The sequence below is a fragment of the Dermacentor variabilis genome, chromosome 10 (assembly GCF_050947875.1).
Source record: "Dermacentor variabilis isolate Ectoservices chromosome 10, ASM5094787v1, whole genome shotgun sequence".
In the NCBI taxonomy this organism is placed as follows: domain Eukaryota; kingdom Metazoa; phylum Arthropoda; class Arachnida; order Ixodida; family Ixodidae; genus Dermacentor; species Dermacentor variabilis.
The window spans coordinates 20,337,625-20,353,826 of NC_134577.1; the positions used below are offsets into that span (position 1 = coordinate 20,337,625).

The 16,202-nt window shown below is 42.2% G+C and overlaps 1 protein-coding gene and 1 long non-coding RNA gene across 2 annotated transcripts; one reads left to right on the forward strand and one right to left on the reverse strand.

The window, feature by feature from the left end:
• The first annotated feature begins 376 nt into the window (after window positions 1-376).
• On the forward strand, window positions 377-12,539 carry LOC142560088 (uncharacterized). The gene is made up of 3 exons (XR_012823304.1): window positions 377-528; window positions 2,230-2,362; window positions 11,441-12,539. It is a non-coding gene; the product is annotated as an uncharacterized LOC142560088 (long non-coding RNA).
• On the reverse strand, window positions 11,084-15,779 carry LOC142560087 (uncharacterized). Its single transcript, XM_075671888.1, has 3 exons — window positions 15,662-15,779; window positions 11,975-12,225; window positions 11,084-11,339 (listed from the first exon to the last, which is right to left on the reverse strand). Exons 1-3 carry the CDS (start codon window positions 15,682-15,684, stop codon window positions 11,290-11,292), a joined length of 324 nt encoding a protein of 107 aa, XP_075528003.1. The 5' UTR covers window positions 15,685-15,779; the 3' UTR covers window positions 11,084-11,289.
• Window positions 15,780-16,202: the final 423 nt, after the last annotated feature.

A 16,202-nucleotide genomic window follows, 5' to 3' on the forward strand; every position in this document is an offset into this window, starting at 1 on the left:
AGGTGAGGAAATAACGCCATAGGTATGGGATAGTTACATTGACAGGGCGTATGAAACCACTTGTAGCGTAATTAGCACCGCAAACGTAGCGCGCGGAAACATTATTCGTAGATTTCCTGCGCACATTCTGAAGCGCGCACCTATGCCGATTCAAATTTGGCGCCACATTGATAGCATGCTCCGACTTGCAGCCGACAAATGGGGCGGGCAATTTAAAATCAACATAAAGAGCGAGTTACAAATAAAACTTATCCTCTTTTAAAAACATAGCTGTGCATTAAAGTTATTTTAAAGGGAAAATGTGTAAGCATGAGAAAGGGATTACAGACAGCTTTATTCAAGCGCAGCGGCAGCCGCGCCAGAAGAACGGTGCCGCTTTGTGCCCTTGCCGGTTCTGGAACTTACGACAGCAGTGGCAGCGATTTGTTCGCGCTTTCGCTTGCGTAAAGTGACACCGAGTTTCCATGTGTAGAACTTTGAATCGTGTTTGCAAGAATGGCAGCAACAACACCTCTTTATTTCGATTCGGTAAGTGATTTTCTTATATAATTGAAGGGTTCCCACTTTGCTTGGAACCAGTACTTGCACTACTTGAACGGCACTTAACGTTTCAGATTGTGGTGTTCATGCAGTTATTGACGGAGCCTGTTTCAGAGTGCTATTTTTTTTAGGTTTGTTAGCAGCACTTTTTTCCCTTTGCCTCTTTAAATTAAGTTATGGGGTTTAACGTGCCAGAACCACTTTCTGATTATGAGGCACGCCGTAGTGGAGGACTCCGTAAATTTCGACCACCTGGGGTTCTTTAACGTGGACCTAAATCCAAGTACACGGGTGTTTTCGCATTTCGCCCCCATCGTAATGCGGCCGCCGTGGCCGGGATTCGATCCCGCGACCTTGTGCTCAGCAGCCCAACGCCATAGCCACTAAGCGGGTCCCTTTGCCTCTTTGCAACTTGACTATGGTACTGGCTTTCGGGTTATGACGGGAACTGTGCAATTCCGTTACCGACTCGATATGCAGTTGCGCTACTATATTAATCACTGTGCGCTCTAATTAAACATGATCGCGTAAATATATGACACTCGCAGGTTGTGACTACTGAGGAAAAGTAAGCGAAACCCCCCAAAAATATTGCATGAAAGTTGCCTCAGCACCGTTCGTTGGCCTTCCAAAACGGGAAAAAACTGCTAAAGCCCCCCCCCCCACCCCCCCACCCCCATTTAGCTCGTGGAAGTGTCTACTCCACTACTAGACATGAAGGCAATGCAAATAACACCGACAGGCAGCAAACAAGTACCGTCGCCGAAAATAACAGCCGTCTGCAGCTGAGGTATCTTTTGTACAATGATGACAGTAAAAAGCAGAAGATTATGGTGCGGTTTCAAGGGAAGCCACAAGGGAGCAAAACAAGATCAGCAGCAGCTCATAAGCATACATGCATGGGCAAAATTTCATGAAAATTGAACATTTAAAGCAGTTCAAAATCTGTCGGGCGCTGCATGCTATTCTGAATGAAAGAATTATCACTTTTACACATTAGCTAAATGAAACTTGCAATTTCAATGTTCTTGTGTGAATTGTAGAATGCATTTCCGTAAATCATTAAACTTTAAAGTACTCATTGAACTTTAAAGTACTCTTGCGTGTATTGTTTTGGTTGAATAAGCATAATTTATTTTTAGAAATGTCTTTACGTAAGATACCTTAAGCATCAGTTGGCCTCTATTCTGTTTTTACTGAATGGTTTCTGTGCTGCGCTATCCTATGTGACTCAAGACAACTGTGTCACTTGCAGTGTTGTCACAAAGTAGTGTGTAGGCAATATGTAGTCTGCACCTCTTTTCTCCATTTTTGTTGTCCCTAGCATATGAATCTTTTTTATTTTGTAGCACCTGTCTTCACTCGGAGGTTGCATTTGAAGTTCTGTGTAAGCTACCACTGTTCATATGACATTCTGCCTTTCTCACTGTAAGCGGAATACCTTAGCTGGATGAAGTGATTCATTGCTGTCATGGAATATGAGCTTGAAGTAATGTATGGTTAATTTGGCTGCAGGGAGAAAGCAGTGACAATAAATGTGAGACAAGAAACATGAAACAAGGTCCATTTTGTTTGTTGAATAGTGAGCTATCACATATAAACTTTCCTTCACTTAAGCCGGTGCAGCTTATCAATGTGCTGTTATTTTGCTATTCTAATTTAACTATTTGTTTATGTTTCTTGCATCAGCAGATCAATGTTTTCTGAATTTTGGAGGCGGCTACAAACAACTCAACATGAGCTAATATGCTGTCACACTCCATCAAAACAGTGGTATACTGGCTGACAACACTGATGCTTGAGCATTATCTGTGCCTCAAAGGTAAATGTGATGCATTTTATAACCTTGATTACGTATAATTCTTACTGTGTTTTCTGGCATATATGAAAGTGAGCTGTGCTTGCATTTATTGGCGGGTAACCTCTGGCTTTTTAATATAGTTATAAAAGTCAGTAAGTCTCAACTTTAGCTTGCCAAATTGCAATGTTTAAATGCTTTCCTTTCCATTTTGTTAAATGTCATTTCCTTAAATGTCCTTTCCATTTTGAAATTTACAATGTGAATTTGACATCAAAATAATAAGTTTATTTGTGATTGATTGTGATGATGAGAGAGTACCTAGTTCTTTTTTTTTTTTATGAGTTTACCACAAAATTTTTGTCTCGTTTCTATACCAAGAATGGATATCTGTCAACTCGGTAATTATGCTATGAAGCCTCAATTACTTGTTTAATAATAGAGAAATATTATGAATAATTCCATTACGTTTTAGTGTTACAGCTCAAAACACGCGCAAAGTGTATGTGGCTTTGGGCGTGAAACAGAAGTCTATTCATGTCATCAACACTCGATGTGGTGGTCTTGTGGTACCAGACGCAACTGACGTATACACATACACTATGGCCGTACTGCGAAAACGGAGATCATTTAACACTCGACAGGATAACAGGGGAGAGAGTCCTCCTGCATTTCAAAAAGAAGTGCGCAATCGGAAGGGCCAATGTGATGGCTTTTAGCGACAAGGTCATTATATTACTGTCAACTACTGCATTGAGCTAACTGTCTCATGCTTGAGCTGCTTGTGACACTGCATGAATTCCAACTGTGATTTCAGTGATGTGAATAGTCTCCTGTTTCACGTATAAAATAGTGCTGCGCTTGGAGTATGTCTTAATCTAGCTGAATAAAATGTGATGTAATAATTATTTGTACTGCTCAAGGAATTAGGTCTCCATGTCATAACTGTGGGGTTGGCAGCTACCTAAAAAAAGCACAGAAGTGGGGCACAAAATTTTTGTTTCTGTACTCTCCCTTATTGAATTTCTCCTAGGTGCATTGATTGATGTTAAGAGAGAGTAATAATTTTGATGCACAATTTGTTTTACTCTGTTGGTGTCTTCTTTTAACTCGTGCACAATACTTGAAACTATTGAGTCCGCCAATTCCTGTGCAAGCAGCTGCATTTTTCCGTGAGGTGGCATGAAGAAGCGCATTCCATAGGTGTCATCTCATTGACCAACTTTCTGCATGAGAGTCCCAATTGTCCATAGAAGACAGCAACAATATTTCAGGGTGAAAATCGAGCCTTCCCTGTTAGCAGAAATTTATTTATTTATTGAAAATACCTTACAGGCCCCTTGACAGGGCATTGAGTAAGGGGGTAATAAAAGTGCAGCAAAGTAACTCGTTAGTGTACAAATATACGGCTCAAATTTGCAATTTAACACAAAGAAATCGAGAGGAATCTATGATAATGTGGTATGACGGCAAATATAAGGTTGGGCAGGAAAAAGGATAGCACGAAAGAAAGAAAAAATGTTGGTCTGGCATTATACATATGACAAAACTGCACACAAGAACTATAAAGTATACCAATCACAATGACGACAGTAAAAAGGAAAGAAACTGCAACCAAAGATAGCCAAATATGCGTATGCTAGGCGCAGGAACAGTTGGCACTGTTACAAAGACGCACAACGGTAGGGCATGATAAAAACGCAGGAACTAAGCGCATGCACAGTAAAAACATTTATCAATATAAAAAATGCTGTCGAGCACAAAGTGGGATACTGAAAAAAAAAAAGAAATATGGTGGACCTCTTAATCAAAACACAGCTCCAGTGCCCACAACGAGCTCTTTGTGGTGGGCTAGCCACAGTCCAATTGCGATTCCAATTGGTAACTTTTGAAAGCACCACAAATCAGTTTTGTCTGTGTGCGTGTGTGGTGTGACAATGGTATAGCTTTTGCAGCCATGATTTCGGTAAAATAAATCCTTTAGAACATTGCTTACTGGAATAATTACTGGAAATTACTGGAAAGATGAATGAATGAATTCAAGAGAGCATTGTGAATGCACCTTTGCTGCCTTTTAAGCTTACAATTCCAGCCAATCTTTCTCTGCACTGTTTGCTTTATTTGAAAATAAAGTTTGCTACATTTAGTGACGCTGTCAAAAAAGCTAATTGGTCCCTGTAACCATTTTATAAACATTTGAATTACCATTTTAACTAAGACATTTTTATTTTTTCTTGCATTTATAATTACGATTTCTAATTTCTCTGTAAAGAAGTTGCATTTACTAAGGACCTGCTCCATAAGTCATACTTATAGCAACCACGCTGAATGATATTTGTGTTTGTGAAAGAAACAGCATTTTTTTTACTGCTTCCTTATGCGTCTGTGAGCAATTATGCAAGATTGTGTCTGTGTAGAGACAGGAAGCAGCCTTTCTGGTGTGCCGTTTTATCTTGCTTAATATGCACTGTCCACCCACTAGCACTCAGCTGTGCTGCCATTAGTACTACATGCAACCACTTAGAGTGCAGTTTACCTGAGGTGATAGTGGTATTTATTGGCTGTATTCAGTCGTGGAAATGGTATATGTGGTTTTTGCATATGGATCCATGCATTTTCATGCCAGTGCGAGTCTACTGGCACATAACATGCACATGCAGTGGAACCTACTCATGGCCTGTGGAACAATGGAAATAGAATCGTGAATTTGTTGCACTATGTCAGACAGACATGCTCATAAAGTGCACTGCTATAGCCAGCATGCATGGTATAGTAGGCTAATACTGATCCACTAGTATCATAAAACAATGTTCCTTTCTGACTCTGAAAATGCAGAACTATTTTACAGGCATGGTGCTGTAACGTTGCGAATTGTTGAACAAAATGAGTGCAATGCAATGCTGCACTTCTTTAAGCTGTATCTTAAATTCTTAAAAATAAAGGGGAAATAATGTAAATTTGCTTGTTGACCTGCACATGCATAGTGGCAGATGTCGTACTTTGTATGAAAACCTCCAATAATGCTTCATTACCAACTTTGGTACACATCCAAGTTTCTTAGTGCTGACACCATTTGATCACTAGAAATGCATATACTTGCCCGAGCTTAAGTGAAAACTGTAGTCTTGCAGTTTACAAGGAGCAGTTTACAAGGAGTAGGAGAACAATACATAGAGCACAAATACCTTTCTTTATGAACATTGAGATAACTATTTTGGTACTGGTGCTATGTATTCACATAAAGTATTTTGTTGCACTCTATTTATTACTTCTTTGAATGATTATCAATTTGATATCTGTGCAGTGTTACAGTAGCATGAAATCAAGGGCTTGACAACAGCTCATCTGGTTAGAAATTGGCACAAGAATTACTGACCATTGTCAAAGTGAGAATTTTACTGTGATCATTGCCTTCCTTGTGCCTTCGTAGTGACATAAAGTAAGAATTCAACCTTCCAGGGTCTTAAACATGGTAAGCAGAGCTAACTATAGCACCTGTGAAGCTGGAACAAGCCTGGACATTGAATATCTACACTGCAGCTACAGCAGTTCCTCCCAATGTGGCTACTAGTCGTAAGTGGAGGGAGCATTAGCTGAGCTACCAGCTGGCTTGTCTAGGTCTAGAGCACAGCTTACAATAGACGGCTATTAGCTCTGACCTTAGCTAGATCAGATACAGGGCATGCCATAAGCTTCATTTGCTTCTTTTGGTGCTGAACGCCAGCGGTATACTAGTTCTGTGGTGCGGGTTTTGTGCCGCCTCAAGAGATGGCACCACGCCGCGTGGTGCCTCCTGGCGCTTCTGCCTCGCTGCGATGGCTTAGCAGTTATGGTGTTGCGCTGCTAAGCATGAGGTCTAGGGATCAAATCCCGTTTTGATAGAGGCGAAATTCAAAAACACCTGTGTCCCGTGCGTTGGGAGGACACTAAAGGTCCCCTGGTGGTCATAATTAATCCGGAGTCTCCACTATGGCATGCCTCATTATCAAATCATGGTTTTGGCACGTAAAACCCCAAAATTCAATTCATTCTTCTTCCAGCTGGGCAGTGAGCTCTGTCTCCCTGGCATCTTTCGCCGCCTGTCATGCAGCTTTCAACCTTTTTTTTTTTTTTTTTTTTTCTAGCTGGGCAGTGTCCATATGGACCAGTGCACAGTGTGGCGTGGTGTGGCGGGTGAGGTGTGCTGTTGTGAACATGCACTATGCCCATTTTAAGATTGTGGTTAATATGATCTCCAACTAATCTGCTTTGTTGGTTGCCATTTGATGCTTACATCTACTCTCGATCAAGGGAGAGCCAGCAATTTTTATTTCTCTTTGTGTGAATTTTAAATCGTTTGAAACTTTCAATACCTAGCTGCATATTTATGAGGCGGAACATTATTAGCGACAGCTTATGGCTGAATAACATGCGTAAGGGGAGAAGGTTTAGGGAACGAAAAATGGGAGCAGAGCGAGACGTAAAAGGTTGAAATGTCATCAATCGTACCACTTGCTTTTGTAAAGCTTCTAGTTGGTGGAGATGAGTGAATTATGTATTACCCCATGATGGGGAGAGGCAATATGAAAGATGACTGTAAATATATGCGTAATACAAACAGAAAAAAATACTTGGTTCAGAAAAGGAGTGCGATTTGATAATGACATGAATGCCAAAAGAAATTTTTTGAACAAGAGATTGGGCATGGGGGGGGGGGGGGGGCAGTTGAATTTTATGTGCTCATCTAAGATAATGCCTAGAAATTTGGTTGACCCAGATCTTGTAATTATGTAATTATTAAGGGATACAACTAAGGAATCTATGAATACTGTTTGAGGGGAATGAAATACCATAAATGTTGTCTTCGATGGATTGATATACAACATGCTTTTCAGGCACCATGCATGAACATTAGCGAGATCATTGTTTAATTTGTTTAGTAGTGTGACTGAATTTTTGTCGGATATGAAAATGGTTGTCATTAGCATAGCGAAGGCAATGGGCATGCATTACTACTTGTGCCAAATCATTAATGAACAATAAAAATAACAATGGCCGAAGTATCGATCCCTGATGGATGCCTCTATTAATAATTTTAGGTGAAGAGAAGGAGCTATTCACTTGGATTATTTGTGGTCGGTCTGTTAGGTAGTCACGAATTAACGGCAAAGGCAGGCCAGAAATGCCATAAGATTGTAGTTTGTGTAGGAGGATGAGGTGATTAATTCTATCGAACACTTTAGTGAAATCAATAAAGAGAGCACCGACTAAGAGGCCTTCGTCTATAGCTAACTTAACTTTGTCAGTAAACGTAATAAGTGCAAGTTTTGTTGAGGAATGCTCTCTAAAACCAAATTGATAAGGAGATAATAACTTAAATTATTATTATTATTATTATTATTATTATTATTATTATTATTATTATCATTAGTTAAACGCTTGTGAATAAGTTTTTCAATTACCTTGCTATAGAAAGACAAACTGAAAATAGGACGATAATCATTCAAACACTCACGATTACCTTTTTTAAAAATTGGGATTACCTTACCCATTTTGAGGCTTTTGGTAAAGACACCATCTTTAACCCTTTCGCTGTCGGACCTTTCTGGCCGTGACGCACCCCCAGTGTCGGCTTGGTTTCAGGGAACGAGCATAACATGACATAGCAATTTATTTTTGATTATGATTGGTATACAAATAACATAGTCAATGCAATATGCACATTTCAGTGCTCTGCAGATGTTGTTAGTAAACATCATCATCATCAGCCTGACTATAACATCCGTTCAACATCCAAATCTGACAATGCGGAACTCATCTCTTCCTCGCGTGAGACGCTGTCCAAGTCCAAATCCGAGCTCGGCTCGCATTCTGAATTGGAAGAGCCACCGCTCCAAAGAGCAGACGAAGGTCCCGCGCGCGCAGCCATCCGAAAGTAACCGCGCGCAGGGAGGATGCGCTTTCACTCGCCCGCACAACTGAGAGAAATGGGAGGTTGTGTGATCAAGAAGACAGAGGGGGATGAAAAGAGGCTAAGACAAAGTTTGAAGGGCTTTACGTTTACTGCTGCAAGTCGGAAGCGAGGGTGCGGCGAGAGAGCGAAAGCAGCAATTGAGTCACCCTTTTCGGAGAGGCAACGGCATGTGCGTCTGAACTTGCCGCGCTTAGCAGACACACCAACAGAACAAAAATAAAAACCTTCAAAACAGCGGAGATGGCAGAACAACCCTTGAACCCATAACCACAAGCGCGACGCATGATCCAGCGAACGCGGAGCCCCTGCGCCACTCAGCAAAGAGAAAGTGGGGAGTGGCAGTCGCACCGCACTCAACACATAGATTAACACAGGTCGGGGCGAAAATACGAACTTGTAGAAAGATTCAACAGATGGCGTGGCCAGTTTAGGAGCTCCAGCTTTGCGCTCAGGTGCGAAATTTTGAATGCACGGTAGAGAACGTACCGGTACGTCAGTGACACTGTGGGGGGGAAGCGCAATGACGTACCGGTACGTCCGTGACAGCAAAAGGGTTAAATAATTTATTTATTACGTCGGCAAGTACCGGTGAAATTTCTTTATGCACAAGCTTAATGTACGATGGTTGTATGAGATCAAGGCCAGGCCCAGTTGTTTTGAGTGCTGTTATGATACTACAAACTTCTTGTGAAGTTGTAGGGTATAAGTAAAATGAATGGGGACTGCGTGGTAAACTAGGTAAGGGCGGTTCATGCTGTAGATAAACTATAGCAGTAAAATGGTTACTTGAAAGCGTTAGCGACGTCCTCAGGGTCCGTTAACTGAATTGTAGCTGACGCATGATATGCCATTATCAGTGGTATTAGTGTTTAAAAATTCTTTAATAACTTGCCTGTTTTGTCTGGTGTCGTTTCCATTTTGTCTAATCTTGTTTTCATAGCTTAGCACATTTTAGAGTGGCTGCAAGAACATTTGAATATGCTTTGAATCGTGAACACAATGTGTTATTAAATGGCTGAGCTTTTTGCGAAGGTTGTCTTTTTTTACTATGGACCGCATTAAACTGTTGCTGATCCAAGGCTTTCTTGGTGTACTGAACCAGTGCGTCACAGTGAAGCTACTCATGCATAAATTAGTGCACTCTGATATCTTCAGCGAAAAAGATGCAAAAACTTTTTCTGCACATTGCTCCTGAAGCACGTCAGTCCAGTCAGTTGCATGAATTAGGTGAATGAATTCATTTGAACCAAAGAATGACCTGGTGTTTTTTCCAGAGAGACTAGATGTTACGGAACCTGTGCTAAAAAATATGGGATAATGGTCTGTTATATCATAGTTTACTACATTGGCCGTGGTATTATCAGTAGGTAAGCTGGAAAGGATATGATCTATTAGAGTGCTAGAACCGCCTTGTTTGCACTGAGTTGGAGTATGAATTAGTGAAGAAAATCCACAGCTAAGGAAAGTGCTAATGTACTCTGAGCATGACTGACTGTTAGGGTTAATGTCACCGCAAATTATAATATCCTTGTTCTCGTCAATTAACTTGTTCAGTAACTGCTTGAATTCTCTGCAGAACTCACTATAAGAAGACGAAGGTGAGCGATTGATGGACGCAATAATAATATTATGATTGGTCGGCAACAAGTTACCGCTTGACTGAAGGTTACTTTGGTCTACTTCTAACCAAACAGATTCGCAGAGAGACATGCACAAAATGAGGTCATGACGGCATTTTTATGACAGTTTTGAATTTACAAATATGGCCGAACCACCACTACGATGTCCTTCGCGATGACGGTATTCAGAAGTATAACCGGGAAGACCATACAGATTTCTGTCATGTGACGACAACCACATCTCAGACAGGCAAATGAAAGAGAAAGCGTGGTCCAGAAAGGAAAGAAACGTGACAAGATCATCATGGTGCCTATATACGAATATTGCGGATGCTAAGATGTACTAAAGATAACGTGGGCTACTTTTTTTTTTTCAGCAGAGAATTAGTTTGATCAAGTGAAAAAAAGACTCTGCCATGATTAATTGTAAAGATAAGAGTGCTAAGAAAATGTCATGTGATTACGTGTAGTTAGGTCAGTCACACTGGAGATGCGGTGCACACGGCTGTCTTCCGACTTTCTGGCTTTGATAGCGCAGTTGTCGGTCCACAGAAATTTCCAACCTTTAGATTCCTTAAGTTCTAGCGCCTGCGCGAAAAGTCACTTATTTTCCGGTGTTAGATGATCGTTGACAAAAATAGATGTCGGTGGCTTATGCGAGAGCCCAATAGCGGTCGTAGTGAGTCAGGCCATTCGCGCTTTGGATGCAAAGTCGGCCTTTTTTGTCCAAGAGCAGAATCGGGCTATGATGTTGGTTCCCTGTTTAGCAGGTACTTGGTGAACAATATCTATATCAGCAGCAGCCGCAGGACAGCCAATCTTTTCGCCCAAGACCTGTACAATTGACAGGCAGTTTTCTCGGTCTGTTTTTGGGATGCCCTTAATTTCCACATTGTTTTGCCGTGAGTACTGCTCCACGTCGCCAACTCTTTGCGTAAGGTTCTTGTTACTATCCACGAGGGGCTTGTTCTCATCCCTCAGAGATTTCTTTTTTTGCACAAGACTGTCATTCCTTGATTTCACAGACTCGTACAAGTCGTTAAAAGCCATAAGGCTTTGGCGCATCTCTGCGACTTCATAACAAAGTACTTCAATTTCTCTTGCCAGCTCAGCGTTAGTCGGCATCGCAGTTAAGCACACAGAGCAAAAAACACAAGCAGTAAAACACAGAGCGAAAAGGCAGCAGTGGTGGCGGCACCGAGGTTATTTGTGAAGGGTTATGAAAAATTACTGAAGCACTAACACCGTGCAGAGTCAGCCGCGTAAGAAAGCTTGTCTCCGCCGGCAGTCACCGCACGCAGCGCCATTGTTCCGATGTACGCAGTTGTCGTGCAGTAGTGACGATGCAATGGTAGCCAGCTGTACACTTGTCCACCTTGTCAGTAGGTGCTGTTGCTGTGCTGTTCTTTGAGCTCAGATGCTACGTGATCTGCACAAGAATTCGGGCAATAGTTAGGACCGTACTTTACGCCGCAACCACTGCTGCCGAAAAAAATGAACTGAAATTTATAAATTTTTATTGATTTCTAGCACCTCGTGGGTGGCTCAGCATTGCCCAAGATGATGGACAAGAATGACAACAAGAATGACAAAGAGGACAATGATGAACATGGTACGAAACATGTGACATGTGGAATGCGACCAGTGCAGCCCCATGATGATCCAACTCAAACATTCCAGCACGTGCTACAATCCTGCTCTGTGCATCGGTACTTCTTACACCAAGACAAGAAGATGATAATACTAGCAATGCTCACTAGCTACACCAGCATCATCTTTAGTGGGGCAAGAGCCCACCAAAACTTCTGCTGTTGACCACACCATTATGACTCATCCGGGGTGGTGTGTCAGTGGCTGGCATTAGTACTGTTTGTAGTGCCCAGCACCTTGCTCAACATGGGAAGGCAGGGATACAAAAGGCTGCTTGAAAGATCTCGTTGCAGGAAAAACTGAGACATTTATTCCTCTCAGAATGGCATGTTAGCACTTCTTTATGAGCTCAGCATTTTCAAGACAGCGGCCTTTATAGACCAAAACCAAGATGGCCTCAGCCAGCAAGCTTACCCTCTGCTTGAGCACCCTGTTGTTGCTGGTGCTGTGCCTGTTGCTGATGACGCGAAGAATGCTGCTGGTTTCTGGCCTGACGTGATCGCGCTCCCTGTGCGGCTTGTAGCCTCTGGTGCAACATGGGGCCCAGCTGCGGCGGATTCGGCCTCTGTGGGTTTAGAGGCTTCAGCATCTCCGAATCCATGTTTTCTGGGTCCAGATTCTGCGGATTCTGCTGCGGCCGAAACTTGAAGTGCCTAGGCCCACCACTGCAAAGGGCAGCGGTCGGCTAGCTCACCTTCGAGGCACCTTCGACCGGTCAAGAGAACAGGAAAGGACCACAATGGGACTAACAACTGTACAACATCTGCGGCCTGTTTACTTTGCCAGTGGGTCACAGCAATGTTTAGCCATACTGCTAGCCAGAAGGCTGCACATGCTTTATAATTCTTTGTGGTTCAGCAGTGAAACAAAATTTGGTATTCCAGCTGGGACTAGAGTCACATGAGCTTTATATTTTTTAAGCATTTTAAGTCATTTGGAATGAAAAGAAAGCTAGTTGGAATTACATCACAATGCAGAATCCCGAATATGTCCCAAATCATTAAGTAAAAAGCATACACTTCATTCTAAGAATTTCGTCTGCACCTGCCCCCACAATAATACTGTCTGGTGGCCTAGTGCAGGAACCGTGGGCACCAGTCTTGCAGACATTGCCACCACTCCTTAGTTCAAGGGCAGCACATAGTGGGCACCGCATTTCAACAAACAGCACCAGTAGAGCAGAGCGCAGAGGTATACTACTGTTTCATACTTAGAAGGCACCACTAAGGAAGATATGCAAGATATGCAGTGATCGAAGACACACTCAGTATGTCTTGAAATGCAGTTGTTTTTGACCTGAAACACTTTCTATGGATTAATTACTGCATATGATACAACAACTTGTGGATGTAATGTCACGTCAAATTGCATGTTACCAGTGCACTTTTGTGCTCCCTGTATACAACATGCTATGTTTTGGTGGCAAGCCCAAGCGGTGCAGAGTAGCTGCTGGTCTCAGAAATGTCACTTTGCTTGTTTGATGGTAAATACATTCACATCTGCGATACTTTACATGTAATACGTTCACCATATTTTGCAGCATACAAGCACAAAATATAACTGTACATCAAGTTACAAGCCACCTATATCTTTCATATGTAATGCACCATTTTTTGGTCGAAGCTGAGAGAAGTCTCTCTCTAACATATGTAGCGTTGCCTGCTGAGAAAATGCGTCCGAAAATTGCCTGCGCCATTGCAATTGGATACAAAAGCAAGGCTGTGTTCGCGCCGTTGGCAACAGCTTAATGTTGGAGGTGGCGGGTTCGTGATGGTTGCTCTGTATTCAATTTTTGCTCAACTATGATCTGGAGCACTGTTCTAACAACTCGGCACCCAATGCATCGGCATATATGGCACGCAGCTTTTCTGGCACTGTGCCAAGCATTGATAGCAATATCTGCAAATAGTGCCAGGAATGCTGTCAGCTGCATATTTCGCTAAGTCCGGTGCAGAGTTATGTCAAATCTTATGAAAGTGATAGGACTACAGGTATCAATAATTCGAACTCGAAGGGGCCCGAAAGTTTTGTTTGAAAGTTGTATGAATTAGAGAAAGCTCATTGAATGTAGGACTTACGTGCAGGCCCTGTGTTAGCTGTGCACAAACTAACACATGAGTGACGAGTTCTCCAAGCGTGGTTTCACGGCAGAGCGTTTCCTGCTGCCATGAAGCCACACAGCTATGCTGCAGTGAAGCTGCAGTGAAGCTGCACCTCAAGGCAAGATTCACCTACATAAAACATATACAAATAACCCACATCCTGACTTGACGGCTAACTTTTATGGATTTTCGGTGCAGATTACGCACATCAAAATACGATCCATAAGGAAGGAGCAGTGGCACTGCCAGGCCAGAAGTGGGACCGTGTGAGTTGGCGGGGTGTGTTATGTTAAAATGAACAGCCACAAATGCTTACGCGTACAAAGTACTGGGGATTTTTGCACATGTTGATGCACATAATTTTGACGGGACCACTTTGTCAGTCAGAATAAACCAGACATTCAGATTAAGATGATTTGAATTAACATGATTCCACCCTATCTCTAAAGGTGATCGGTCTAGATAAACTATCCCACAGTGCTTGTTATCGGTGCCCAATGAAGCGAAGATAGCGACAATGCGCGGCTTTTATATTGGAAGCTCATTCTAGAATGATTTCCCTTCAGTGAAGTTAAACTCTCCACATCTTAGAGTCTGATAGCGAATGTGGTGACTTGCTATATTTTCTTCTACAAACCAGCTGCGCATCGCCTTTAGATGCACTTTTATTTTCTCAATTAGAACCCACAACAGTTGGGTGCACATTAGATTTGTTGGCACGTTAGGTTCAGGTACATATAGTAAGTTAGCCCAATTACTTTCTTATTTTATGCCATAATTCATGCACTGTAGCTCCTCACTGGTTAACTAGCACTTGCAAACGAATACAGTAAAGCCAGAAAAGGACTCTTGTCCTTTTTGTAATGCTCGCTTTCACTTTTCACTAAGTGGAGGCTTGAGCATGAAATTGCTGAAAATCGACGAGTTTCTCTTGAGCAAATTTGAACATGGCAAATTTCAAATTTCACTTTAGCAGTCCAAATATGACAAAATAGTCTGAAATCTGCATCACATTAACATGCCAACACTGTGGTTTCAGTGCGAAATCTTAAAAATTGCTGTGAAACCTTTGTTTTTTCATCAAGTAATGAATTTCTCTCCACAAAAAATTGATACGGAGCTTTGAATGGACAATTTGTCAGTCTTGTCTCAATGAGTGTTTTGCTCTGTTGTCACTTTACTGCCATTAACATTGTTCATGTGCGCTGGATGTCACAGATCAACAGCATGGCCATAAATTATGCAGTTGTGCAAATGGTGCTATGTGCAGCTACAGTTTCGTACAAGTTTTTGTCAAGTTTTGCTGCAGCACTTCCATGAGACAATTGCCACAAGCAGTTGCATAATTTTCCTTGTCCCCATTTTTGTTCTGATCCTTCGGACTCTCATGGAGTCGCCATTCTTGCCACGCGAGTGACATCCCTGACTCTTCCGTAAGACTTTGTCAGCAAGATGCCGGCGGTCAAAGTAGTACTTCTGCAAAAAACATGAGCCCTTAGATGTACTACAAGCCGTATGCTTGCAGCATTTGCCCCTGCCTTAAACAGCAAAGTGACAAATGACATCGCCCTGAGTATGTCAAGCTTAACACAAACTTGCACGAGCTGGTAATTCAGATTGAACTTGGAAACACACGCTATGAACATGATACAGCCAAAGGACAAGCATTGTTAGCAGATTTGTTTTACCTGTGGTTTTACTTACGTTCCTATCCACAGCGTAGTTTTGCTACCTTTAGTTTCAAGGCTTGCCATTAGCGATGAAGAGAAACGCTCAGGCTGCTATGGTTTGCAAAGTCTCTTGGTGTTGTAGCTCAAGAATAGTTCCTTTTTTGAAATAGGAATTGTCACAGTTTAACTGACACTGGGACCACTGATTATTATGAGACACAACTTACTACATTTTCCTTGTCCCCATTTTTGTGCTGATCCTTCGGACTCTTTCTCATGGAGTCGCCATTCTTGCCACGCGAGTAACATCCCTGACTCTTCCATAATACCTCGGGTGCTGCAGCACTTCCATGGTACAATTGCCACCAGCAGTCGCATCATTTTCCTTGTCCAAATTTTTGTTGTGATCCTTCCTGGAGTCGCCATTCCTGCCACGCAGGTGACATCGTCGACTCTTCCGTAAAAATTTGTCAGCAATTAAGATGCCGGCGGTCAAAGTAGTACTTCTGCAAAAAACATGAGCCCTTAGATGTACTACAAGCCGTATGCTTGCAGCATTTGCCCCTGCCTTGAACAGGAAAGTGACAAATGACATCACCCTGAGTATGTCAAGCTTAACACAAACTTGCACGAGCTGGTAATTCACATTGAACTTGCAAACACACCCTATGAGCATGATACAGCCACAGGACAAGGAGCGTTACCAATTTCTGTTTTATCTGTGGTTTTGCTTACGTTCCTATCCACAGCATAGTTTTGCTACTTTGGGTTTCAAGGATTGCCATTAGCGATCAAGAGAGACGCTCAGGCTGCTAAGGTTTGCAAAGTCCCTTGGTATTGTAGATTAAGTATAGTTCCTTTTCAACAATA